Source organism: Schistocerca gregaria, chromosome X (assembly GCF_023897955.1).
Source record: "Schistocerca gregaria isolate iqSchGreg1 chromosome X, iqSchGreg1.2, whole genome shotgun sequence".
NCBI classification, from domain to species: domain Eukaryota; kingdom Metazoa; phylum Arthropoda; class Insecta; order Orthoptera; family Acrididae; genus Schistocerca; species Schistocerca gregaria.
The window spans coordinates 336,261,201-336,285,661 of NC_064931.1; the positions used below are offsets into that span (position 1 = coordinate 336,261,201).

The window sequence follows — 24,461 nt, forward strand, 5'->3', positions numbered from 1 at the left end:
GTTCTCGACAGGAAGAAGGATGGCAGTTGGCGCTTTTGTGTTGATTACACGAAGCTTAATAATACAACTAAAGAGTACATTTACCCTCTTCCACGAACTGACGATACACTAGATTGTCTGAAGGGGGATAAGTTTTTCTCAGCCATAAACATGTACTCAGGATACTGTCAAATCGAAGTAGATGAGGCTGATTTTGACAAAACTGCATTCATCACCCCTGATGTCCTGTATGAGTTCAAGGTTTGTGTAATGCACCAGCAATTTTTGAATGGATAATACATAATCTTCTAAGGCACCTGAAGTGGATGATATGTCTTTGTTATTTAGATGACATTAAAGTGTTCTCAGAGACATTTGATGAACATATAAAAAGACTGAGGGCAATTTTTAAGTGTCTCCAACAGGTGGACTAAAATTTAATCCAAGAAAGTGTCTCTTTGGAGCAAAAGCAATCAAAATATTTGGACACCTTGTGCCAAATGAAGGTGTATGGCCAGACCCAGAAAAGGTGAGATCTATAACAGAATTTCCTATTCCTAAAAGTATTAGAGACGTGAGAAGCTTCCTTGGGTTATGTTCTTATTACCATCATTTTATCAAAGACTTTGGTGTCAAAGCCAGGCCACTCCAAGAGTTGTTAAAAGCTGATACTAAATTTATCTTGGATGGAGCTCAACAAGATTTTTTCGATGTGCTGCAAAAAGCTCTGACAACTGATCCTGTACTTGGTCTGTATGATGAGAAAGCACCTACTGAACTACACACAGATGCCAGTGGGTATGGTAGCGATGCTGTTCTGGTGCAAATTTCTGATGGAAAAGAGAAGGTTATAGCCTGTACTTCTAGGACATTTACAAAAGCTGACAGAAACTACTCAACTACAGAAAGAGACTGTCTTGCTATGATCTGGGTCATGTGCAACTCACTTTATTTAAGACAGTGTAACTAACAGCCAACGTACTTTGATGCATTAAGAACTTACAAATTGTGCGTTGGTGAGGGCGGGCATATTTCAACTTTTGGAGGTGAACTACACCCGCCCATTAACTGCAGAGCTTCCATCTCCTTGTGCAGTTCTTCTTGCTGTTTCTGGAAGAGAAAACATTTCAAAATTTGAATCACATCCATCACAATATCCTACACAAAAAACAATATCTATGTTAACACTCACATCCCAAAACTGCTTAAAGGCTCTTTTACAACACTTTTTTTTAAAATTGATATCAAAATGCCTTTCATGCATATGCTCTAACAACAGTAATGGACATTTTTTATACCCATAAATAATACCTACAGAGCTGAAACTGATTCATGAGTTATGTGATACTTAAATGTTATAAGAAAAGATAAACAAAGAACTGTACTCAGAGTAAAATAAGTAACATACAAAACTTATACAGAGCAGAATGTTGTAGGAAAGCTCTTGTAGAATGTAAATACATTATGATTAAAGTAAACCATTCACCAAAAATCAGAAATGGTGAGTTGTCGATAGGCACACAAAAGAAATACGACTTGCTTGCTTTCTTGGCCCACAAACAGGTTAGCATAGGAGTGTGCCATGGGAGTGTCCATGACTGTGCCATGGACTTGTTTATGGGCCATCTATAGGAAACCTTCCTAACCACCAAAAAATCTCAACACCTAGAGTGGCTCAGGTTCATTGATGATATCTTCATGACCTGGACTCATGGCCAAGGCACCTTATCCAGATTCCTTCACAACCTCAATACTTCTCCTCCCATCTGCTTCAATTGTTTCTTCTCTATTCAATGCACCACCTTTGTGGACATTGACCTCCACCCCTCTAATGGCTTCATCCACACCTGTTGACATTAAACTGACCCCTCTCTCTCTCTATACCTGTCAACATGAAACACAGTAACCAGCAATAGTACCTGCATTTCAACAGTCACCATCCCTTCCACAACAAAAAAATCCCTCCTATACAGCCTAGCCACCCATAGATGACATATCTGCAGTTACATAAACTCACTTGTCCAGTAGACTGAAGGCCTCTCAAAAAGGCTTTCACAGACAGGCAATACTCTTCAAACCTAGCCCACAAACAGATTTTCCATGCCACATCTTCAAACACCCCTAATCCTTCCACTAGTCCCAAGAATCAGCCACTAAGAAGTGCCACCCTCTTCACCCAGTATCACTCTGGACTAGAACAACTGAACCTTATCCTTTGCCAGCTCAGATTACCTCTCATTGTCTCCTGAAATGAGGGACATCCTACCCAAGACTCTCTCCCACCCCTCTTAAAGTGGTGTTCCATTGCACATCCAGCCTACACAATATCCTAGTCCATCCCCACCCCACTCCCACTCCCAACCACTTGCTTTGGCAGATCAAGGTGCAACACCTGCCCAATCCACCCACCTAACACCTCCTACTCCAGCCCTGTCACAGGCTCATCCTACTCCATCAGAGGCTGGGCTACCTATGAAAGCAGCAATGTCATATATCAACTCTGCTGCAAACACTACACAGCCTTTTTTGTTGGTATGATTACCAACCAGCTGTCCACAAGGATGAATGGCCACTGCCAAGCTGTTTTCAAGAACAAAACTGACCATCTGGTGGCACAACATGCATTTCAGTTTGAAAGGCATGCCATCTGGATCCTTCCCTCCACAACCAACTTCTCTAAACTATATAGATGGGAGTTAACCTCACAGTACATCCTCCATTCTCATAACAATCCTGGCCACAATCCCAGGTACCCCACTGTCCCTGCACCCTCCACCTAAACCTAACACTTTCCTCTATGCTGCCACCCCCTCCCAATTCCTGTCCCACGTCACCCTCAGCATGTGCCCCTTCCCACCTTCCTTTACAACCATGCCAGCCCAAATATCTGCCACCCCTATCTTCCGCATTCTTAGTCTGCAAACCAGCCATCTCCCTCCGTGTGTACATGGGCGCACGTGCGCGCTTGCGTGCGTGTGTGTGTGCGTGTGTTTTGTGTGTAATCTAGTTCATCAAAGTATAACTCCTAAAGCTAGCAAGCTTTCTTTCCTTTGTGTGTGCCTATAAACAACTCAGTACTTCTGCTTTTCAATGAGTGGTCTCCTTACATAGGCCTGAGAAAGGAAAGCCAGGAAAATGGAAACAGAAATCATAAGAGACAAGGAAAATCAATAATCTGTCTTGTATTCATAACAATGATGTTCTGTCTTGAAGAAGTACTGTGGCACTCAAAGTGCTTCTGAGCATTCTTTGAAAATAAAGATTTTTTTTTAAAATAAGTGTTTGATATAATCACTTCAAACGTTTAAGGAGCCAATTTTTTTTTTCATACGTCTCTGAATAAAAAAAGAAAAGTAAGGCAATTATTATAGTAGACTATACAGCTTTTGTGTGATTTTAAGAAGCACATAATGCAGTCAAGTTAGTCATATATGTATGTCTGTCTCATAAAATAAAATTTAAAATGATTTTCCTAAAAGTTATTGTCACACTTTGTGAAGGATAGAAAATATTTTAGTTCTTCTCTTACTACAAAGCATCACAAATTTGCACAATCTCATATTACTGTTTTCAGCTTGTTTCAGTTTTTCTTTCATTTTCAGGCTATAGATAGCTCAGGGCATGTATGCAAAAAGTTTCTCAATGGCCTCCACCATATTCTTGCCTCAGCTTTAGACACCTGCTCTACTCCATTACTGCAGACAGTAGTTATAGAAATTTGACTTGGACATATATTTCTCATTTTTGATAAAGCCCAAGACCTCTAGTTTAAGTCTGTAAGTTCTAAAATAGTTATAAACTTCAACTTCTTAATTCTACTCACTCATTTCTTTATTTCAGGCTTGAGTTCTTATCTGAACCACCAACACTGGCTTGCTGCTCAGTGCAAGTTTTGTATGTTTAGCTGCATTGAACTTCAACTTCATAATTCTTCTCTGATTCTTTGAATGTATTCCATGAACCCAAACACTTTTATAACTTAGCAACTTTCAGTGTGTAAGCTGGTAGTACAAAGGAAAAGTGGAAAACATGCATTATCCAAACATCAGTCATTATAAGTACCCATAAGACAGAGCATTTGCCTCCCACATCCTTGAATCTGATCTGAAGTACTGAGTTTTTATTCATTACAGATTTCGTGTACTCATCTAGAAGTGATTTCCTATGATTCTGCTAAATCTCAGATATCTATATAATTTAGATCTAGTCTTGAGTCATGACATGTCTCAAAATTTACCAACACATTTATATCAAAATGGCTTGTTTCTGATATGGTCCTGCTTCTGGTACGGCAGGATATGCCTATGGCAGGGCAGGAGTAATTGTGCTGCAAGGGTGCATATGTCCATTCTTGAACTTGGGTCTTCCACAGGACTATGACCTATGTGACAAGGAGTTGCAATTAAGTGCAGGGTCAGAATGGATCTTGATATTTCATAGATTGAGAGGGCAGTGGAATATGGGAAAGGTGAGAAGGGTGTTCTTTGCTTCAGGGCACAATGGAAGATAAATGAAGCTCTGTTGGAGGATGTGGTTTAGTTTTTCCAGTCTAGGATGATATTTGGTAATAATGGAACAGATCTTCTGTAGCTGGTACATGGAGGGGGGGGGGGGGGTTGGAGAATTTGGAGCATGTGTAGATATACATGGAAGATGTTCATGAACAGGGTTTGAAGGTTCGTGCTTGTCTGTGAAGGGCTTCAGCATAATGGGAAAGGGACTGCTTATTACTGCAGATGTGCTGTTTAAGGTACATGAGGGAAACTTCTTAGGCTTTTTATTTATCTATCAAAGTGGAAGTATTGTTGACAGTTGGAGGCTTTAAATGGATGGAGGTCCCTATGGAGCCATCAGAGAGGTGGAGGTCAATATCAAGAAATTTGGCACACAGAGCTAGTGACGACCAAGTGAAGGAGATAGGACACAGTAGATAGGAGATCATTAGTTAACCTGCACAACACCAGGGGTTTAGGATCGTGCATGGCTAGGAAGATTTCCTCCAGGTCACCCACATGGGCTGACATATAAGGTGCCATGACTGTGAAGCAGATTTGTTAATATATCTTCCCCTTATAGGAAAAGTAGTTGTGATTTAGGATATATGTGGTAACATGCATTAGGAATGAGGTGGTTATTGCGGAATGAGCATGATCTTGGGTGTGGTAGTGCTTAGTGTCTGATGGTTTGAGACCACGCACATGGGAATGTTGGTGTATAGGGAGGTGGCGTCAACAGCGACATGCCAAGGAACCAAGTTGTAATGTAGTGGGGACAATGGAGAGACAATGAAGGAAGTGGTTCATGCCCTTGGTAAAGGATATTAGGCTATCGACATTGGGTTTGAAGTGTTGGCCAACTAGAGCTGAGATTCTTTCAGTGGAGCACAGTAATCAGCTACAATGGGATGTCCAGGGTGGCCTAGTGCAGAGTACTACAAGGGACATTTACAACATAGCAAAGAAGTATGTTCTCAGTGTTAATGCCACACAGCATATGAAAACTGAAACAGTGCAGGCTGTATCCCTCAACAGATAGCTTTTGCTCATATTTAAACCAAAATAATTGATTTAAGGGACACAGAAATCAAATATAGACAGTGTTATTCTGCAAAAGTTATAATATTTCAAACCTGCAAAGTATTGGGAACTTCCTAACTTAGTTTTCAGTTTAGAAGTAAATTCTCTTTTCTACCAGCAGAGAATTAAGTGAGAAACAGTGCAAAGCGGGCAGCCAGTGTCTGTTGTGAATAAAGACCATTAGTTCATTTTGCAGCTTATTAAAAAGTAGCCACATGACTAGGTACATAGGAAGAAGGGATGGATTAGTGTTGCAAACTGGAACACACACCTACCTTTCCCCATTTAACACTTAAATATCCCCCCCCCCTACACCCCCCCCCCCCCCACCCACCCCCAAAAAAAGAAAAATGCTACTAGAAATAACACTGATATGAGCAATGGAATCAATAATTTGTGATTTTTCATGATGATATCTTCTTATTGTTGTGAAAAGATAAACTTATGGGAAGGTTCTTTGCTTTATTGTTCGCTATCCAGTGCATCCACAGTTAACATGTCAAATAAACCAAGTTGGTCACAGAAGAAATGATTTTGTCATGCAAAGGAGTCTTGAAAATTACTTATGATATGTGGATTAATTTATTGATTTATTTAAATTGACAAGACTATGACCAGCAGGCCTTCTCTTACATCTAACTAGGTATTATATTTATTTTATATTACATATATTACAATAAGTATGTTAAAAGTCACATCTAATATAGAACATTACATTTAGAAATTATAGTAATGTAGACAAAACCACACAATTGACATTCTTTCACGATAAATATGATAATAAATACAAATTATGGGAAGATAGGTTTAAACTAAGAGTGCTAGCAGCAATGGACATGAAATAAAGAAAGGAAAGAAAGTGGTATGAGATAATACACAAACCTCCTGTTGAAATACAGCGCTAGGAATGCGCCAAAGTACAAATATTGCTTAGGTCCCTGTAACTTCCCTGGTGCAGCTACTACTAACAGTTAGGAATCTATAAAATTTCCATGAAACCAAATAAATCACAGACCATTAAGTCAATTATAATGTTGGCTAATCTATTCTGGGATGCGATGTCCACCTCTATAGCAACTCTTACCTACCTGCCCAACAACATAGGTTAAATTGAAGTTATTCATTTGACAAGATGGATAGTTGCCAATTGGTACCATCAATGTCTCTATTAACAAGCCCACAGTACCTGAGAGGGGGGAGGGGGGGGGCGCTGGTCTTTATTTTGTCATGAAGTATATGCTGCTCAAAATATTGTCCATTTCAGTTTACAGCACATGTGACATGGACATGCTATGGGAGCAGACAGCCGGCTGGAGTGGCCGAGCGTTTCTAGGCGCTACAGTCTGGAACAGCGCAACCACTACGGTCGCACGTTCGAATCCTGCCTCAGGCATGGATGTGTGTGATGTCCTTAGGTTAGTTAGGTTTAAGTAGTTCTAAGTTGTAGGGGACTGATGACCTCAGAAGTTAAGTCCCATAGTGCTCAGAGCCATTTGAACCATTTGGAGCACACAACTTGTCACGCTTTTAGCACACTGTGTCAAAATCTGAACACACAACTCTGGCCAAATAGGCCTTGAAAGGCCCAATGCTACTGACCAACTGCTGTGTTATCCCAAACACTGTCAGTTTTCATGACCAGGGCCACTACTTCTGAATCAAGTAGCTCCTCAATTGGCCTCACAAGAGCATTTGAACACATGAACCTCTACAATCTATTGTTGCCACATGTGTGAGGTACTGTCACACTACAATACATACAAAGTAATCCTATACACTTTATGAAATTTGTTACAACTACACTGTTTTTCCATCACCACAGATATGTTAAGAGTTCTTACCTCTTTATCTTCCTCTTCTTGCTCTTCTTCTGCTGCAGTCAGTTCTTGTGCATTGGCCAGATTGTCAACAGCAATGGCCAAGAACACATTCAGCAGTGTATAGTTTCCGAACAGAACCAAAATGATAAAATAAAGTGAGTAGATCATACCACCACTATTTCCACCCTGAGAACGAATTCCTTGATACATCACTTCATTCCAGTCCTCACCAGTAAGAATCTGGAATGTAAATTAGTCTAATAGTAAGTATCATCCAGAGACGATATGAAAACAGATTAGTTTCCTTACAGCACATTTTTTCATTAATTAATTTTTAGCATTTTGTCTTCAGAAATAAACATATGTTATTGTCAAAAAATAAATTAATAACTATCATTAAATATCAGCAGTTTAATTATTGATCAAAATAAATAAGTGTGTGCTGTTTAATAAGGTTCAAAGCATAAAATTCTCTTAGAATTATTTTTCTGAAGTGAACTTAAAAATCAATGGTTCAGGGCAGAATGCTAGATATGACAGCATATCAAAAATAAAATACAGAAACTTACATGATATAACACTACACTGTTACAGAAACTTTTAATCATTTAAGAATATGCACAGATTGACTACATAAAATGTGCCAAACAGTTTTCAATGTTACAACAAAAGACACTTAATTCTGTTTCATTTTTAGTTACACTCTGCTGTTCTGTTATCTAGAATATGATATTTCACATATCAGTCTACTTCAATTATAATATTTTCATATTGGAAAATGTTGTAGATTTAGTTCTCGTATGACCCTTATTAATGCATTTATACAGGGTGTTACAAAAAGGTACAGCCAAACTTTCAGGAAACATTCCTCACACACAAATAAAGAAAAGATGTTATGTGGACATGTGTCCAGAAATGCTTAATTTCCATGTTAGAGCTCATTTTAGTTTCATCAGTATGTACTATACTTCCTCGATTCACCACCAGTTGGCCCAATTGAAGGAAGGTAATGTTGACTGCGGTGCTTGTGTTGACATGCGACTCATTGCTTTACAGTACTAGCATCAAGCACAACAGTACGTAGCATCAGCAGGTTAGTGTTCATCACTGGTTTTGCAGTCAGTGCAATGTTTACAAATGCGGAGTTGGCAGATGCCCATTTGATGTATGAATTGGCGCGGGGCAATAGCTGTGGCGCGGTACGTTTGTATCAAGACAGATTTCCAGAACGAAGGTGTCCCAACAGGAGGACGTTCGAAGAAATTGATCGGTGTCTTAGGGAGCACGGAACATTCCAGCCTATGACTCGTGACTGGGGAAGACCTAGAACAACGAGGACACCTGCAATGGAGGAGGCAATTCTTTGTGCAGTTGATGATAACCCTAATGTAAGCGTCAGAGAAGTTGCTGCTATACAAGGTAACGTTGACCACGTCACTGTATGGAGAGTGCTACAGGAGAACCAGTTGTTTCCGTACCATGTACAGTGTGTGCAGGCACTATCAGCAGCTGAGTGGCCTCCACGGGTACACTTCTGTGAATGGTTCATCCATCAATGTGTCAATCCTCATTTCAGTGCAAATGTTCTCTTTACGGATGACGCTTCATTCCAATGTGATCAAATTGTAAATTTTCACAATCAACATGTGTGGGCTGATGAGAATCCGCATGCAGTTGTGCAATCACGTCATCAACACAGATTTTCTGTGAACGTTTGTGCAGTCATTGTTGGTGATGTCTTGATTGGGCCCCATGTTCTTCCACCTATGCTCAATGGAGCACATTATCATGATTTCATACAGGATACTCTACCTGTGCTGCTAGAACATGTGCCTTTACAAGTACGACACAACATGTGGTTCATGCACAATAGAGCTCCTGCACATTTCAGTCGAAGTTTTCATATGCTTCTCAACAACAGATTCGGTGACCGATGGGTTGGTAGAGGCGGACCAATTCCATGGCCTCCACACTCTCCTGACCTCAACCCCCTTGACTTTCATTTATGGGGGCATTTGAAAGCTCTTGTCTACGCAACCCCAGTACCAAATGTAGAGACTCTTCGTGGTCGTATTGTGGACGGCTGTGACACAATACGCCATTCTCCAGGGCTGCATCAGCGCATCAGGAATTCCATGCGACGGATGGTGGATTCATGTATCCTCACTAATGGAGGACATTTTTGAGCATTTCCTGTGACAAAGTGTTTGAAGTCACACTGGTACGTTCTGTTGCTGTGTGTTTCCATTCCATGATTAATGTGATTTGAAGAGAAGTAATAAAATGTGCTCTAACATGGAAAGTAAGCGTTTCCGGACACATGTCCACATAACATGTTTTCTTTCTTTGTGTGTGAGGAATGTTCCCTGAAAGTTTGGCCATACCTTTTTGTAACACCCTGTAGAATAAGAAATGTTACCCCTTATTTCCATTATTCTGAGTCAATAAACATTTTTCTTGTTACTTTACTTAAATTTGATCTCCCATTACATACTATTTTGAGGGAATAATATGTAAATTTAAAAAAATACAACAAAAAATGAAATCTTACATGTGGGGTGGGAATATATGCTGAACTGATACTTAAATACAAAAGGTGAACACTGTGCTGGCACTCACATAGGGATGGGAAAGAAGAGAAAAGTCTTAAGAGTATTTTGATGATTTTGTGGGCTAATGCATTTTCACACTGTGTACAAAACTCGCTACCGGCAACACTACCACATACTTACATAAATAACTATAGGTAGCCTTTATTCAGTAACAAGCAGATGATACAGATATGGTGCAATAACAAATGCAGGGGAAAGGAAGATAACATTCTGAAAAAAAGTATGAAAGCGGAAGCTCTTGTTGGAAGAAATAGAAACAAAAAGAGAATGCTTCATAGCAGAGAGATAGTTTCTCATGGAATATCAAGTAGAGGTCTTAGAATTTTTATCTGAAGTATGTGTCTCACTTGAGCTTTGGTAGATGTATGTTCCAAATTAGTATGAGGAAATATGGTATCATAAGTAAACAGAATAACAACATGTTTTCCACCAACTATACACTGATTAATCATTACTACACCTTCTGTAAGTAAATGAATGTGTTAGCAACAAATTGTAGAAGAAAGACATTGAAAGAGAAACGATTCTTCATATAGCAACTGTGATTAATGATAACATTCTAATGAGTGTAATAATTTCTAGATAAATGTAACAATGGAGTCCATTCAAGATGAATACCCCAGCATCAATTTCTAAGCATATTGTATATTTATTGACAATAAAGTTCACAGCACTGATGAGTCAAAAAATGCTGAAACAGACAAAAAATATGGTATTCCGGCTAACGATAATCTGTCTGAAAAAACATTGCAAAGGTTTGAAGTACTGTATGAACTAACTGCTGGCAAAAAGTAGGAATCCTGAAAGCAGTAACATCTAATACCGACGCGGTAGCTCATTTCGGAGAAATTCTGCCAGACACATATACTACCTGTCTATAAGATTCATAATTTTTATGTTAAGTGGCACCTTTGGGAGTCTTATATCTAAAAAAATATTAATGATTACACTAGTGTTTATTTTCAAAAACTTAGTAAAGTCAAAATAGCCTTTTTCTGAAAGAAAGTTAGAGATATAATCTAAAAAAATGTTTAAGTGTTTTTAGAAGTTATTCTGCCTGCCAAAGAAAGTGAACCACCCAGAAGACATGGTTGGAAGTCAATGCGACACATTCATAATGTAAGTTTTCATATTGTACCAAAACTAGCAAATCATATTTTGCTCAAAGCAACTGAGTGTATGTGATACAATAGTGATGTGATATTGAACATGTGCTAAAGGAACTCCCGAAGGTCTCACAGAAGCTTTGAGGCAGCGGTTGAAAGTGGAGGCTCGTGTTCCAGCTTCCACTGTGTGTAAAATGCACTCGGTGATAAAGTTTCTGAATGCATGAAACACACCATCAATTGAAATTCATCATCAGTTATGTCATGTCTATGGACCTAATGTCATGAGAAAGAACATGATGCATTACTGGTGTAGAGACTTTGCACTAGGAAACCAATCTGGTAGCCAAACTGAGGAGCGCAGTGGGAGGTCGTCCACCATTACAGGAGACCTTACAGAGCTTGTGCAGGAATGCATTATGGCAAACCATCCCTTCAAACTCAATGAAACTCAGCAGGCAGTTCCCAAAGATGCACCAAACCTTGTTGCATGGAATTGTCTCAGAGCACCTGTTGTTCCAGAAATTGTGCAGCAGGTGGGTACTGAAACAACTGACTCCAGAACACATAGAAAAGCCAATTAGGACAGTTCTGACTTTTCAACAGTGGTAACATGAGGACGGTGGTGAATTTCTAGACTGGATCATCAAAGGTGACGAGTTGTTGGTTCCACACAAAACCCTACAAACCAAGCAGCAATCTATGCATGGGCATGGCAGTAACTCTACCTGCAAGATGAAATTCATGTAGATTGTGTTGGCACAGTCAGCAGCTTTTGGCCTTGTAATCTATGTCGTTGACTTTCCGTCACAGGGGGCTGGTTTTGATTCCTGGTCAGGTGAGGGATTTTCTCTGCTCAGAACTCTGTGTGTCTGTGTGTGTGAGAGAGATTTGTCCTTAGAACATTTCATCATCAGCCATGTGCAAGTTGCTGAAGTGGCATCAAATAAAAAGAGTTGCACCAGGGGCTCCTGATCAACAATGCTATATGCAAATTTCACATCTGTGTTGATGCAAAAAGTGCTGTGTTTTTTGTTCTGGGACAGTCAGGCAGTTCTCCTCATCGAACTGCTGACCAGATGTGAGATGGTGAATGATGAGCATTACTGCAAAACAATGCACAAATTGCAAAGGTCCACTTAGAAAAGTGGCATGGTATTCTTAGAGCCTATGTTGTCTTGCTGCAGAATAATGGTCAACCACAGATGGCCTGATGGACAACAGAGTTCCTGCAAACACTCGGCTGAGAGAAATTTCAACATCCACCCAACAGCCTGAACCTCACACCCAGTTATTTCCATCTGTTTCAGAACTTTATGAATTTCCTGTTTGGTCAGTGTCAGCATTATTAAACTGAATGAGAGGCAGAGATTGTTGTCAGACAGTGGATACAGTTCCAATTGGCAAATTTCTGTGACACTGGCATACAACAGTTGGTCCTAAGGGACAAGAAATGTCTGAATTTGGTCCCACTCAACAAAATGTCAGTTAATCATAGTCAATGTTTTTGGAAAGCCTGCAGCTGTATCATTCATGATTTAAATAATGAAAGACTGCACTAGCTGTGTGTTTTTCATGCTTAGAACATGTTTCAAGAATTTAATCTCACTGTCAATTGCAAAAATTTGCAATTTGCATTTGACTATGATAATGATTCTTGAAATGCATTGTGCTGAGCAATAACTGTTTCAGTGTTTCATTACTGAAATGTCTGTATTCCAATGGTGAATATATTGAAAAACAGATCAATGCTTCCTGTATCTGTCTCAATAAATCTTTCAACTGTGTTCTTTTAGTGTTCATGATACCAGGGAAATTTACTTTACGGATGGGGCTCACAACTTCATACACATACATACCATTAGTGAGTATGTAAATGATTGGAGGGGTCTTTCTCTGTCACAGACACAATGATTACCACAGTGCATTAAAGTTGTCCCTGTTTAGTGCTGTTACCAGCCTGGTTTGATATAAAAGGGGCATAAATAGCATCAGAAATTGAGTGATCACTGTGAAGGACACAAAGATGCTGCATACTCATGTGAGACAGTGTTATCAGCACCTGACAGAGTTTTAAAGGGACCTCAAGGTTGGTCTCCTTTTGGCTTACTGGTCAAAATGTGCAACATCCAGATTCTCAGGGTATTCAGACATGCTGGTGGCATGATGTCACACTGCATGGAAACATGTGGGCATGCATACTTGTTGTAAAGGTTCCAGTCAACCTTATCTTACCACCACAACCATTACAGGTGAGTATGGTGGTGACCTCGGGAGATGTCAAATTTTTCCAATGTTTTAGAGAGGCACATCAGTGTTACTCCTAGTATCATGGTGTGAGGAGCCATCACGTATGACTTCAGGTTAGAGCTTTTAGTGATTGAGAGAGCTCTGACAGCACAACGGTACATCATGGACATCCTGCATCCTCGTGTGTTACTTCTCATGTGTCAGTATCACGGTGTCATTTTTCAACAGGACAACACACGTCCATACATGAACTGTCTGCATGATGTTGGGATGCTTCAGTGGCCAGTAAGATCCCCAGATCTGTCCTTGATAGAAAATTTGTCATACCAGCTTGAACATCAACTGTTGTCTTAGTGCCAGTATCCAGAATATCAACGACTAGTTACAACAGTTGTCGACAGTTTGTCTTAGAAGAGGATTCAATAGCTTGATGACACCCTTTCCCACAAAATCAGTTCATGCATTTGGGCCAGCGGCTGTGCAACATCATACGTGTAAGTGGGATCATACTGCTGAGTTCTTTCTAAATTTGACTCAATTTTGTAATTACTCAAATAACATCACATACCCTTTCAAACCATGAAGTTTTATTACATACCCTTCTCCCCTTCTGGGTGCTTCTTGTTTCCTGCTAGCACTCATATAAACCCAAAACACCAGTTAATGAGTTTTCCTAGAACATCACCTTAAGACCGCCTCTATGCTTTTGATGAAATGAGAAATATAACAAATTATTATACTTCGCCTTTTATACAATTATAAAAAACCAAGCTTCACACAACAATAAATAATAAATGACAAATGTTCATAAATTATGTTCTTTCTTATTTAAAGAAAGGCTACTTACTTGGAAGACTGTCAGTAGAGCAATAGGAAATGTGTTGAAGTTTGTGGGTGGCGTCTCATCTTCAAAATTAAATTGACCACCAAACAACTGCATACCAAGTAAGGCAAAAATAAGGATAAACAGGAAGAGCAGGAACAGAAGTGAGATGATGGAGCGCATCGAATTCAACAAGGATATCACAAGATTGCGCAGCGATGACCAGTACCTGTGGATCATACATTCATTAGTTGAGTGACTTTGGCATTCTGTCATTATTTTTAAATCAAAACAGACGTATGTAATATCTATTTCTCTAGAAGATTCTCACACTGTTATAAAGGAATGTTTCTTGTACAAATTTTCATGATGGTTCATATGCATGGTCCAGCCACATTAATGAAAACAATGCCTATGATTGACATCAACATGCAATAACCAAACAAGATGGCAGGTAGCAGCACTAGCAGTTAAGGGTATATAAATAGTGTCAGGGGATGCAGAAAACAGTTCAGTCATGGTCATAATGAGGAAACAGAGCAATTTGGGTGATGTTCAAAAGGGCATGATCATTTGCTTTTGGGATAAGAGATAAGCATTTCTGAAATTTCTAAGTTTGTTAACTGTTTGCTTGCTGCCATGGTTAAATTACACCGTGTATGGCAAAATGGCACTATCCAAAACTGGCACTGAGACAACTGTGGCATACCACAGGCCATAGATACATGGGTTAATGACAGCTGCAAAGATATGTATGGGCAAACAGACATGCAACTGTTGAGCAACTGATCATCCTGATGAACCAAGGGACTATGAACAGTGTCTCCACAATAACCATCCAGCAAACATTGCTTTGTATGGGCCTCCAAAGCAGGCACAATTGGCTCAGTCACAAATGCAGAATGCTGTTCATTTGCAACAAAGGTGGGAATTTGCACACTAGTACCATAACTGGACATCCACTGAGTGGTGACAGGTGGCCTTTTCAGATGAATCACATTTTATGCTGCATCAGATTGAAAGAAAACACCTTGCAACAATCATCAGAAGGGACGGGACCAGAGAGGGAATATTATAGTCTGGGGAATATTTTTGTGGCATACCCTGGGTGATCTTGTCCCTCTGGAAGGCACAATAGATCAGAACGAGAATGAATCTATCCTTGGGGACAATGTTCACCCTTATGTAGTTTGTTTTTCCTTGGCATGTTGGCATCTACCAGAAGGAAATGCAACATGTTACACTGCTATGGGCCATGGATCCTCAACTGAGAAACTTAGTGCAATTGGCCACAGCACTGGATTTGGCATGGCTCCACATCCTTGTTGGTACCTTCCAGAACCTCACTGACTCTCTTTTTGCACATCTCGCTGTGTTATGCACTCCAAAAGGTGGTTATACAGGATTTTAACATGTGGTCACATTAATGTGACTGGACAGTATATTAAAGAAATACCTCTGCAACATACTGATGGGAATAATATTTTTATGATATTACCTGTACTGAAATTTTCAGTTATGCTTGCATTCACTTGGAAAACTGGAAATAACAACTTGAAGAATTTTCATGTGTTTTCTGTCAAGCCATGATGTGGTTTTTAAATGAAAGTTGCAGTAACTGAAAGATCAGTTCCCCCCCCCCCTTTTTTTTTTTTTTTTTTTTTTTTTTTTTGAGTGGGGAGCGGTAATATGAACTATACACCGTCATTGAAAACTAAATACACAATGGCATAACATGAAGCAAAGCCACGATTTTTCCCTACATTGTAACCTAGCCTTCTTTCAACAGATGTGGGCCATTAGACATCACTAAGTCATCCCAGTACGTACACAACCTATCAGTCATCTTAACACAGTTGTCAGACATGACTTTGGCATTAAATGATAAAGACAAAACTCTTCTTGCTCTCAATGGTACAGAATAAGTTAGCTAAAATAACTCAAAGGAACATGAATAGAAGTTTGCATTTATGCAGTTATGTCATTTAGTCTATTCAACATATTACATTGGCAATAATTCTCATTGTCTTCTACAGGTGTTCTGAATACAACAAAGTGTGTCACAACAGGCTTTTCTTGTGGTACCAACTTTCAGAGCAGCTACAAAACTAGACAAACTATCCTCTTCATGTGCTCAGGTGCCCTCTCCTATTCATTCTTTGTTGTCAATTTTCAATGTTAAGGCAATCATGTTTCTATCTGGCTAAAAAGGAGAGATGTATGACACTTAACTGAAATATTTGTTTATGTACATCATAATTTTGGACACTCTCACTCTTACTGTTTCTTAAGACACATAACTGGAATTGGGAATTTATGCTTTTATCCAGTCTTTCTATGTTCCAATTAATATATGATAAATAGTTGACAAGACATTGCTTTTAAATCTTGATTTATTTTGATACTTTCAGTGGGTCTGACACTGGTTCTCAAATAGCACAGAAAATAAAATGCTTGCTAGGTAAAGAACATCAGGTCAACTACTAAAATGAATTAAGAAACAATAATCATCTTCAATGCACTGTATATAACAGACAGCTTTACCCAAAGTCTTCTTAATTGTTGTAAGTCAATAAGGTTTTGTAAGTCCCAACAAATAGTATTCAAGACCAATAAACAGCAATATCAATGGTGTCATTGTATCTGCTGGCAATTCATGATACCAATAAATAATTCTCCATAATAACTGATGCATTGTGCATCACTTCAACAAGACAGAATGCACAATAAAAATCACTGATTTCGATTTCTAGCCATCCACTGATCCCCCTCCTCCCCCCAAAATGCCACACGAGCCACTACAGTAACAAAGAATGGACAAAGAGTTCTAGATTAATCTAGTGTATGACTGGTTTATTTTTAAGTAACATTTCCATGTATGTATGTATAAATGCCTAAAGATGAATAGAACATGTTTCAAATGCATTGTATTATGTTAGTATGGATAATAATACACTGCTCTTCAACTTGCACATCAACTTGTTTTTCATAGGGTTCATATGTGCGGAACTGGGAGCTCATATAGAAGAGGAATGCCTAGATAATTTTGTGATACACAGCCGATGTAGGGGAAAATTGCTGTATTTCAGTAATGTAAAGTAACAGCAGTTTTACCCAATAGTAAACCTTTAAATACAAGTAGTAGAGAGGTTTCAAAGGTAACAGCAATCATGGGGTATCACTATAAGATGGTATTTTTCAATCTGACAAAACTTGCTCTATGGAATGTGTTTGTCTTCTCCAGTACACAATGTAGTAAGAAGAAGAATGCATGTGATTTCCATATTGCTGTTATCGAAAAGATAACTTCAAAATATCAAAAAAGATGAGTTCACATACAAAAAATAGGTCATTTTCTTCCAAGCAGCAATGCCTATCATTGGTTAAATGGCAATTCCCATCACTTACTCCACCATTTGCAAAGAAAGAAAACGAAGCAAGAATTTGCACAATGTGTTCACATCACAGATAGGAATATCTTTTAATAAACTGTGTTTGTTGTTTATAAAGGAAATTACTAAACTTTGAAACATAACCTGTCCAAAAATTGTAATGTTAAAGGGTTAAGACCATCTATTCTAATATTAAGTACACAAGGATAAGTGAAATTAAAGTTACATCAGCATATGTGCTAGCTTAAGAGAACCAAATTTGTATCAAAACCAAATGCCAGCTTAAGAATTGCCGTGTTATCTGAATGAACTCCCCCTCTTTTCTAACCTTCCAGAACCTATACCTCTTTCCTCCCTGAGGAAGAAATTAGTAGTTCTGAAAGCTAAGATTAGCCTTTCCTCTTTTAGATATGTTAAGTGATTAATAAACACATTTTCCAACAGTTTCAAGTTTTATTTTGTAAGAAATTGTGCTTTATTTTCTCCAACCCTCCCCCTTCCAAAAAATTAATATGTACTGAGTCCCCTACCTTCCTCTCCTATAACAGGTTCTGAGTATGCTCTTGTCTATGCAAGTTTAATTTTCATCTTATTTGTTTCCTTCAGGACAAAACTGTCTTCCAATACTAGCTTGTAGAAGTACTGCATGTTTGTCTGTTGTGATAAAATCTTTACTTCACCCTATCTATATTTTACTAATTAAAACATACGGCTATACATTTCTAGGAATACTGATTCTTAGCATAAAGTTCAACAAATGTTTCCTAGATGCAAATCACATTCAAAAAGATATTGAAACAAAAATAAACAGCAACAAAGTAGTAACCACAAAAGATAAAAATAAATTAGAAAAGTTGCATGTACTAATATACCAGTTTCTGAATCGTAGCCTCACAAAGAGATGAGATTTCAAATCCATAGTGACCTGTTTTAGTAACTGATAAAATGAACATAGTTTGACTTAATTCTTATTTTCAGAGTGATATAAACATTTAAAAAATCTTAACTGAGGGAAAGTGGCTATTAAATAATTTACACACTTCTGGGGATCACTAAAACTTTCATTTTCCCATAGACGATATGTTATACACAATATTATAGAAAACGTCCATGTAAGAAAATGAGGAATGTTCTATTGTGACATATCTTACACTAGACAAAATGCAAAATTTGACAGGGGAAGCAAAATCAGTACTCTTCTAGAATACTGTTGCCAAGTACTGCTCACATACAAACTGTCAAGAATGTTATTGGAACCTAGCTAGTCTTAAACTGTGCCATTTTAGAAGCATTAGAGACCTGGAGGAAAAAGGATGCATCTGTCTATCAAAATGTGAAGGAAACCAGATGTGCATAACATTGATCAGGCTAGCAACAGTGGACCACTCCTAGGAGAGAACAGCAAAAACACTCATGTTCAACAAATGATGAGAAAACAAATTTATCACTGAATGAAAGCAGGCCAAAAATGATGCCTTGCAAAAAAAACTCTGATGACATAATTCAAGTAGTTACACAAAACTTCTAGCTTCTGCAAATCTCAGAGCTTCTTGCATAATATAATGAGGAATTCTGTTAACTTACTTTACATATAAACATAATAATCTAGAAAAATGCATTGAATCTCATCACTCACTGGCCTCATCAATAAAAACCAAGAGGTCATAAAAACACACAGTCAAAGCAGTACAGCTAAGACATTTAGTGTAGTCACATATATGTGATGCTGAACAGAAATATTAAAAAGGATCAATTATTTTTAACAAAAATTTTCTTTAAATTCATCACTAAAAAAGAATATCTGAAATCTATTAACTTAATAACAAAGAGGCAGAAAACAGAATTCTCAATTCTAACATACAGAGCTGACATACTGCTGTCTTCATTTACAAAACTTATTCCCTCATATCTTATGGTATTACAAAATGTATTCTCTCTTTTACCAAGCATATGTTTAAAGCTATGGATCATGGACATTTCATTGTATTAACCACATTTCTAAAATATTTCTTTTTGGAAGAAACACTTAAATCTGTAAAGTAAGGGATGCTTACTACATAGGTATACTTGTAATTTCATACATGGTCAGCTCCAAAGTGACCCCAACAGCTACATAATTAGAATATTTAAGTTAAATGTCACAAAGACTAAAGGATAAATTGCTGCTCACCATATAGAGGAGAGGCTGAGTCACAGACAGGCACAACAGAAAGACTGCTAAACATGTGAGCTTTTGGCCAAGAGGCCTTCTTCTAAAGTAGAAAACACATATTCTTCCACGCAAGCATCACACACACACACACACACACACACACACACACACACACACACACACACACACTGTCACTGGCCACTAGGAGCAACTGTGCATGATGGGAGAGGCAGTGTGGATGGTGGGGGTAAGGTGGAGGTTAGGTGCAGTGGGGAGGTATAGCAAGGTAGCTGTGGAGGGCAGCAAAAGTGCTGCTTGTGGGAGCATGTAGGGTCATGGTGAGAACAGGGTAGGGAAGTTAAGTGCAGTGGGGTGGTTAGAAGACGAGGGGGGGGGGGGGGGGGATTGTAAGGAGGGAGGATTGAAAACGGAAGAAGTAAGGGAAGGCAAAAAAGAGACAGTGGATGTTTTGGAAATGTAGGATACACTGCTGGGAGACTTCCCACCTGTGCCATGCAGAAAATCTGGTGATTGTGGGAAGGATCCAGATCATGCACACTGTATAGCAGCCATTGAAGTCAAGAATGTTGAGATCAGAAGCATGCTCAGCAAATGGGTGGTCCAGCTGTCTCTTGGCCACAGTTTGGTGGTGGCCATCCATGTGGACAGACAGCTTGTTGTTTGTGATTTACATGCAGAACACAGCACCGTGGCCACAGCTCAGCTTTTAGATCACATGACAGCTTTCTGCCTTTGATGGGATTGGTGATGATTACAACTGGACAGAAGTAGATAGTCGTGGGAGGATGTATGGGACAGGTCTTGCATCTAGGTTCATTACAGGGATGTGAGGCAGGGGTTGAGAATGGGGGTGGAGTAGGTATGGATGAGGGTACTGAGTAGGTTTGGTGGGCGGTGGAATACCTATGTAGGAGAGGTGGGAAAGAATGTGGGTACGATATTCCTCTTTTCGGGACATGATGAGCGGTAGCTAAAGCCCTGATTGTGAACACCAAGAGTCTCAATGAGCCTTCACAGGCTGGAATTACAATTCCAACCTTTTACAGGACAGGTCTCCTGTGCCGTATCTCTCCAATCACCCACCATCTTCCATAGTCCCACAAATGAGCATTCCCTTCGTGAGTCAGTACCATCCAGAACTGTAGTAACTAATTCACATTCTCTGTCCTGGTTTTAATTACCTCTCATTGTGCCCTGAAATGATGAATATCCTACCCACTATCCTTCTCACCCACCCACAGTGGTATTCCACCACCCACCAAACCTACACAATATCCTCGTCCATCTCCACTCCACCCCTGCTTCCCATCCATTGTCTCCTGGCTCATCCCTGTAATAGACATAGATGCAAGATCTGTCCCGTACATCCTCCCACCATCACCTACTCCAGTCCAGTCACAAGCATTACCTTTCATGTCGAATGCAGGGATACCTGTGAAAACAGTCATGTGATCTACAAGCTAAGCTGCATCCACTGTGCTGAATTCTAGGTGGGCTTGACAACCAACAAGCTTTCTGCATGAATGGCCACTGACAAAGTGTAGTTAAAGATAGCTGGACCACCCAGTTGCTAAATGTGCTTACCAACATAACATTCTTCATTTGAATGACAGCTTCACAGCCTGTACCATCAGGATGCTTCCTACCAACACCAGATTTTCTGAATTGCACTCTTGGGAACCCTTCCTGCAATATATCTTATGTTACCATAACCCCTGTGGCCTCAACCTTCATTAGCCCCAGTCCTTCACCCACCTATCCACTTCCCTGCTCCCACTCAAGTACTAAACAGTCTCCTATTCCATCAATGCACCCATAATCTCCTTTATACCCCTTTACTTCTCTGCTTTTCCTCTCTCTCTGCCCCTCCCCTCCTGCTCTGCCCCCCTCCCCCTCCGTATAACCCCCGATTACATCTGCCTGCCCTACCTGTCCCCACCACAATCCTGCATGCTACCACAAACAGCACTTTACCATTGCCCACCCCCACTCTGCTAATCCTCTTCTTCCCCAGCCTAGCCTCATCCTTAATTCCACTGCCCAGACTGCTTCTTCCATGATTCACAGTTGCTCGCAGTATGGCCTCAGGGGCCAGAGATGGTGGTCATATGTTTTTGAGTTGTGCTTGTGTAAATGTGTGTATGTTGTCTAGTTTTGAAGAAGGCCTTTTGCTGAAAACTCACATGTTTAGCAGTCTTTTTGTTGTGCTTGCCTGTGACTCAATGTCTTCTCTATAAGGCGACTTGCAATCTATCGCTTTTATAATACTGTCATTATTCCACCCTGGATTATCCACTGTTGGAATACACAATAAATCTATCCAGCATATATGATATTATATTCATTCGGTTTATATATGTCATCTGCAGATGTCAGATACACTTACTGAATTCTAAAGAGCCAATAGATTACATACTGCTATTCATATAGTTGATTCTGGTGGGCTACAAGGCTAGGAAGTAAGTGTCTGTGTGTGTGTGTGTGTGTGTGAGAGAGAGAGAGAGAGAGAGAGAGAGAGAGAGAGAGACTGTTTCTGTCATTTTTGGCTGCTGATGAAACACGTATTAATAAGAATGTTTCAAAAAATTTTAATGAAGATGATTAACAACCTATTGAATTTTTAGCATTAAAATGTTGGAACATGGATTCTTTATTCCATTCAGAGCTGAAATATCTGTGAAAATGATGGACAACAACCTGTGACAGCATACCTAAGAACACAAGGAGACTTTTGTCAGTTCAGAAGCTAATGGTCTCTGTTTCTCACAAATCTCAAAGTATCAGGATAGATTTCAGTATACCAATGGGCAAGCTTTGTAAGTACCAAAAGGAAAACGTCATGATGATAAATAACAGTGGTTTACATACAGATTTAATAATGATTCATAAAAACAAATAAAGTCATTAAAAAAAATTACAGTAACTTGAGCTTCAGTTTTTAAACAGTGCAGCTGCGTTCATTGCCGAACATTAATGCAGAATGACCAAACTACAACATACAATTTTCCCTCATCTGAAAAGACACACTGTTATTATAGGGTTTCCATAAACAACGAAGGCACATGCCGTCATGTCAGAAAAGGAATACAGTTTATAGCCAGACAAAATATTAGTGCAATTAGTAATGGCCAATAGTTTGAAATATCAAGCATTTAACTAATAGTGATGGACATTTACAAAAAGAAGTAAATTGGCATTGTGCTTACTGGTCCCTGGTAGTAGTGTAAACACCTTTTTAATAAATCAACAGAATTTAAGGAAAAAGTCTCAATTACAGAAATAAGATACTGCCATATGGACACATACAGTATTTATAAACACAAATACCGTACATGAATTAAGTTATATCCTACGGCTCTTTCACCATATTTACATTTCACAGTTGGTCAACTGTGGAACAAGAGAACAAAAAATTCTACATAAATGTGCAAGTTGCTACTGTAGGTCTACCTTAAAGGTTGGGGAATCATGTATCTATATCAGAGATGGTGTACATTTTAAAGCTACAAAAGATCTAACCACAATTAGTGTAGATAAACATTTTGATCTGACAGCCACTGAAGTAACAAAGACAGTTTTATATACCTCACACTGAGTAATGCAGAAAATAAAAGCAAAGCAGTGTTGGATGTTATACAAGATGAAACTGGAAAAGCCAGACACGTATAATAGCATACAAATCAAAGATTGGGATAGAATAACAGGATGTCCTTAGAAATTAGCAAATATTGTAAATGATTATTTCTCTGGTACTGTGGGGAAGCTGCTGCAAAATCTACCTAAAACACATGTAGCAAGATCACTGATTTACACAGCAAGCAAAATCATGGTGGTTCTCACAACAGAGCTTGTAGTTAGGAAGACAGTACAACAATTAAAAAATAAGAAATCAGCAGGCATGAGGTTCATGTCTCTGTTCTGAAGGCATGGATAGATAGCACACAAGCCCCATTAATAAACATAATAAATGAGTCCTTTAGCTCACATGTTTTCCAAAGTACCTTACTAAAGAAAGGTAATGTGAAAAGCACTGAAAACTACAGGCCAGGTTCACTGCTGCCTTCATGCTCAAAAATAACTGAAGCAGTCATGAAATAGAGACTGATAAGTTACATGAGTAAGTAAAATCTCATAAGAAAGCACAGTTTGGTTTCAGAAATGGAAGAGGTACAATTTTGGCCATTGTAGAGATCACAAAACTGGTACTTGAAGCTCTTGATTGTGGTGATTGTGTTACAGGCATTTTCTTAGACTTGTCCATGACGTTTGACACAATTGACCAGAAAATACTATAGCATAAGCCAGAAGCACTAGGTGTAAGAGGAACTACAAATGGGTGGTTTCAGTTTTACGTAAAAAACAGGGAGCAAAAGATGGAGATCATTCACACGTCTGTCAGATAAGAAACACATAAACATAGTTGTTCCTTAGGGTAGTTCAGTTCTTGTCTTAATATATACATATGACTTTCCAGACAGTGTAAGACATGGAGAAAAAGTTCTCTTAACTGATGACAGCAACATTATGGTCACTCATAAAATATCAGAACTCCTATTAGAGAAACCATGTAAAACCCTTAAAGATTTTTGCAGTTGGTCAGCATGTACTAAATCAATGTTGAACATAAAAACAAACAGTATGTATTTTAGCATAAAGTGAGGAGGCAGCTCTGTCACAAATAAGCATACATGATAGATGTATAGGTTGTGTATGAAACACAATGCTTTTAG

At 38.9% G+C, this 24,461-nt stretch overlaps 1 protein-coding gene across 1 annotated transcript in view; it reads right to left on the reverse strand.

Moving 5' to 3' along the window:
- Nucleotides 1-24,461, reverse strand: part of LOC126298058 (voltage-dependent calcium channel type A subunit alpha-1) — an 860,595-nt gene that overhangs the window by 608,377 nt on the left and 227,757 nt on the right. Inside the window, exons 14-16 of the mRNA XM_049989377.1 lie at nt 14,191-14,395; nt 7,397-7,615; nt 983-1,089 (exon numbers count right to left, since the gene is read on the reverse strand). Coding sequence (XP_049845334.1) covers nt 983-1,089; nt 7,397-7,615; nt 14,191-14,395 — 531 coding nt within the window. The remainder of the gene's footprint in view (nt 1-982; nt 1,090-7,396; nt 7,616-14,190; nt 14,396-24,461) is intronic.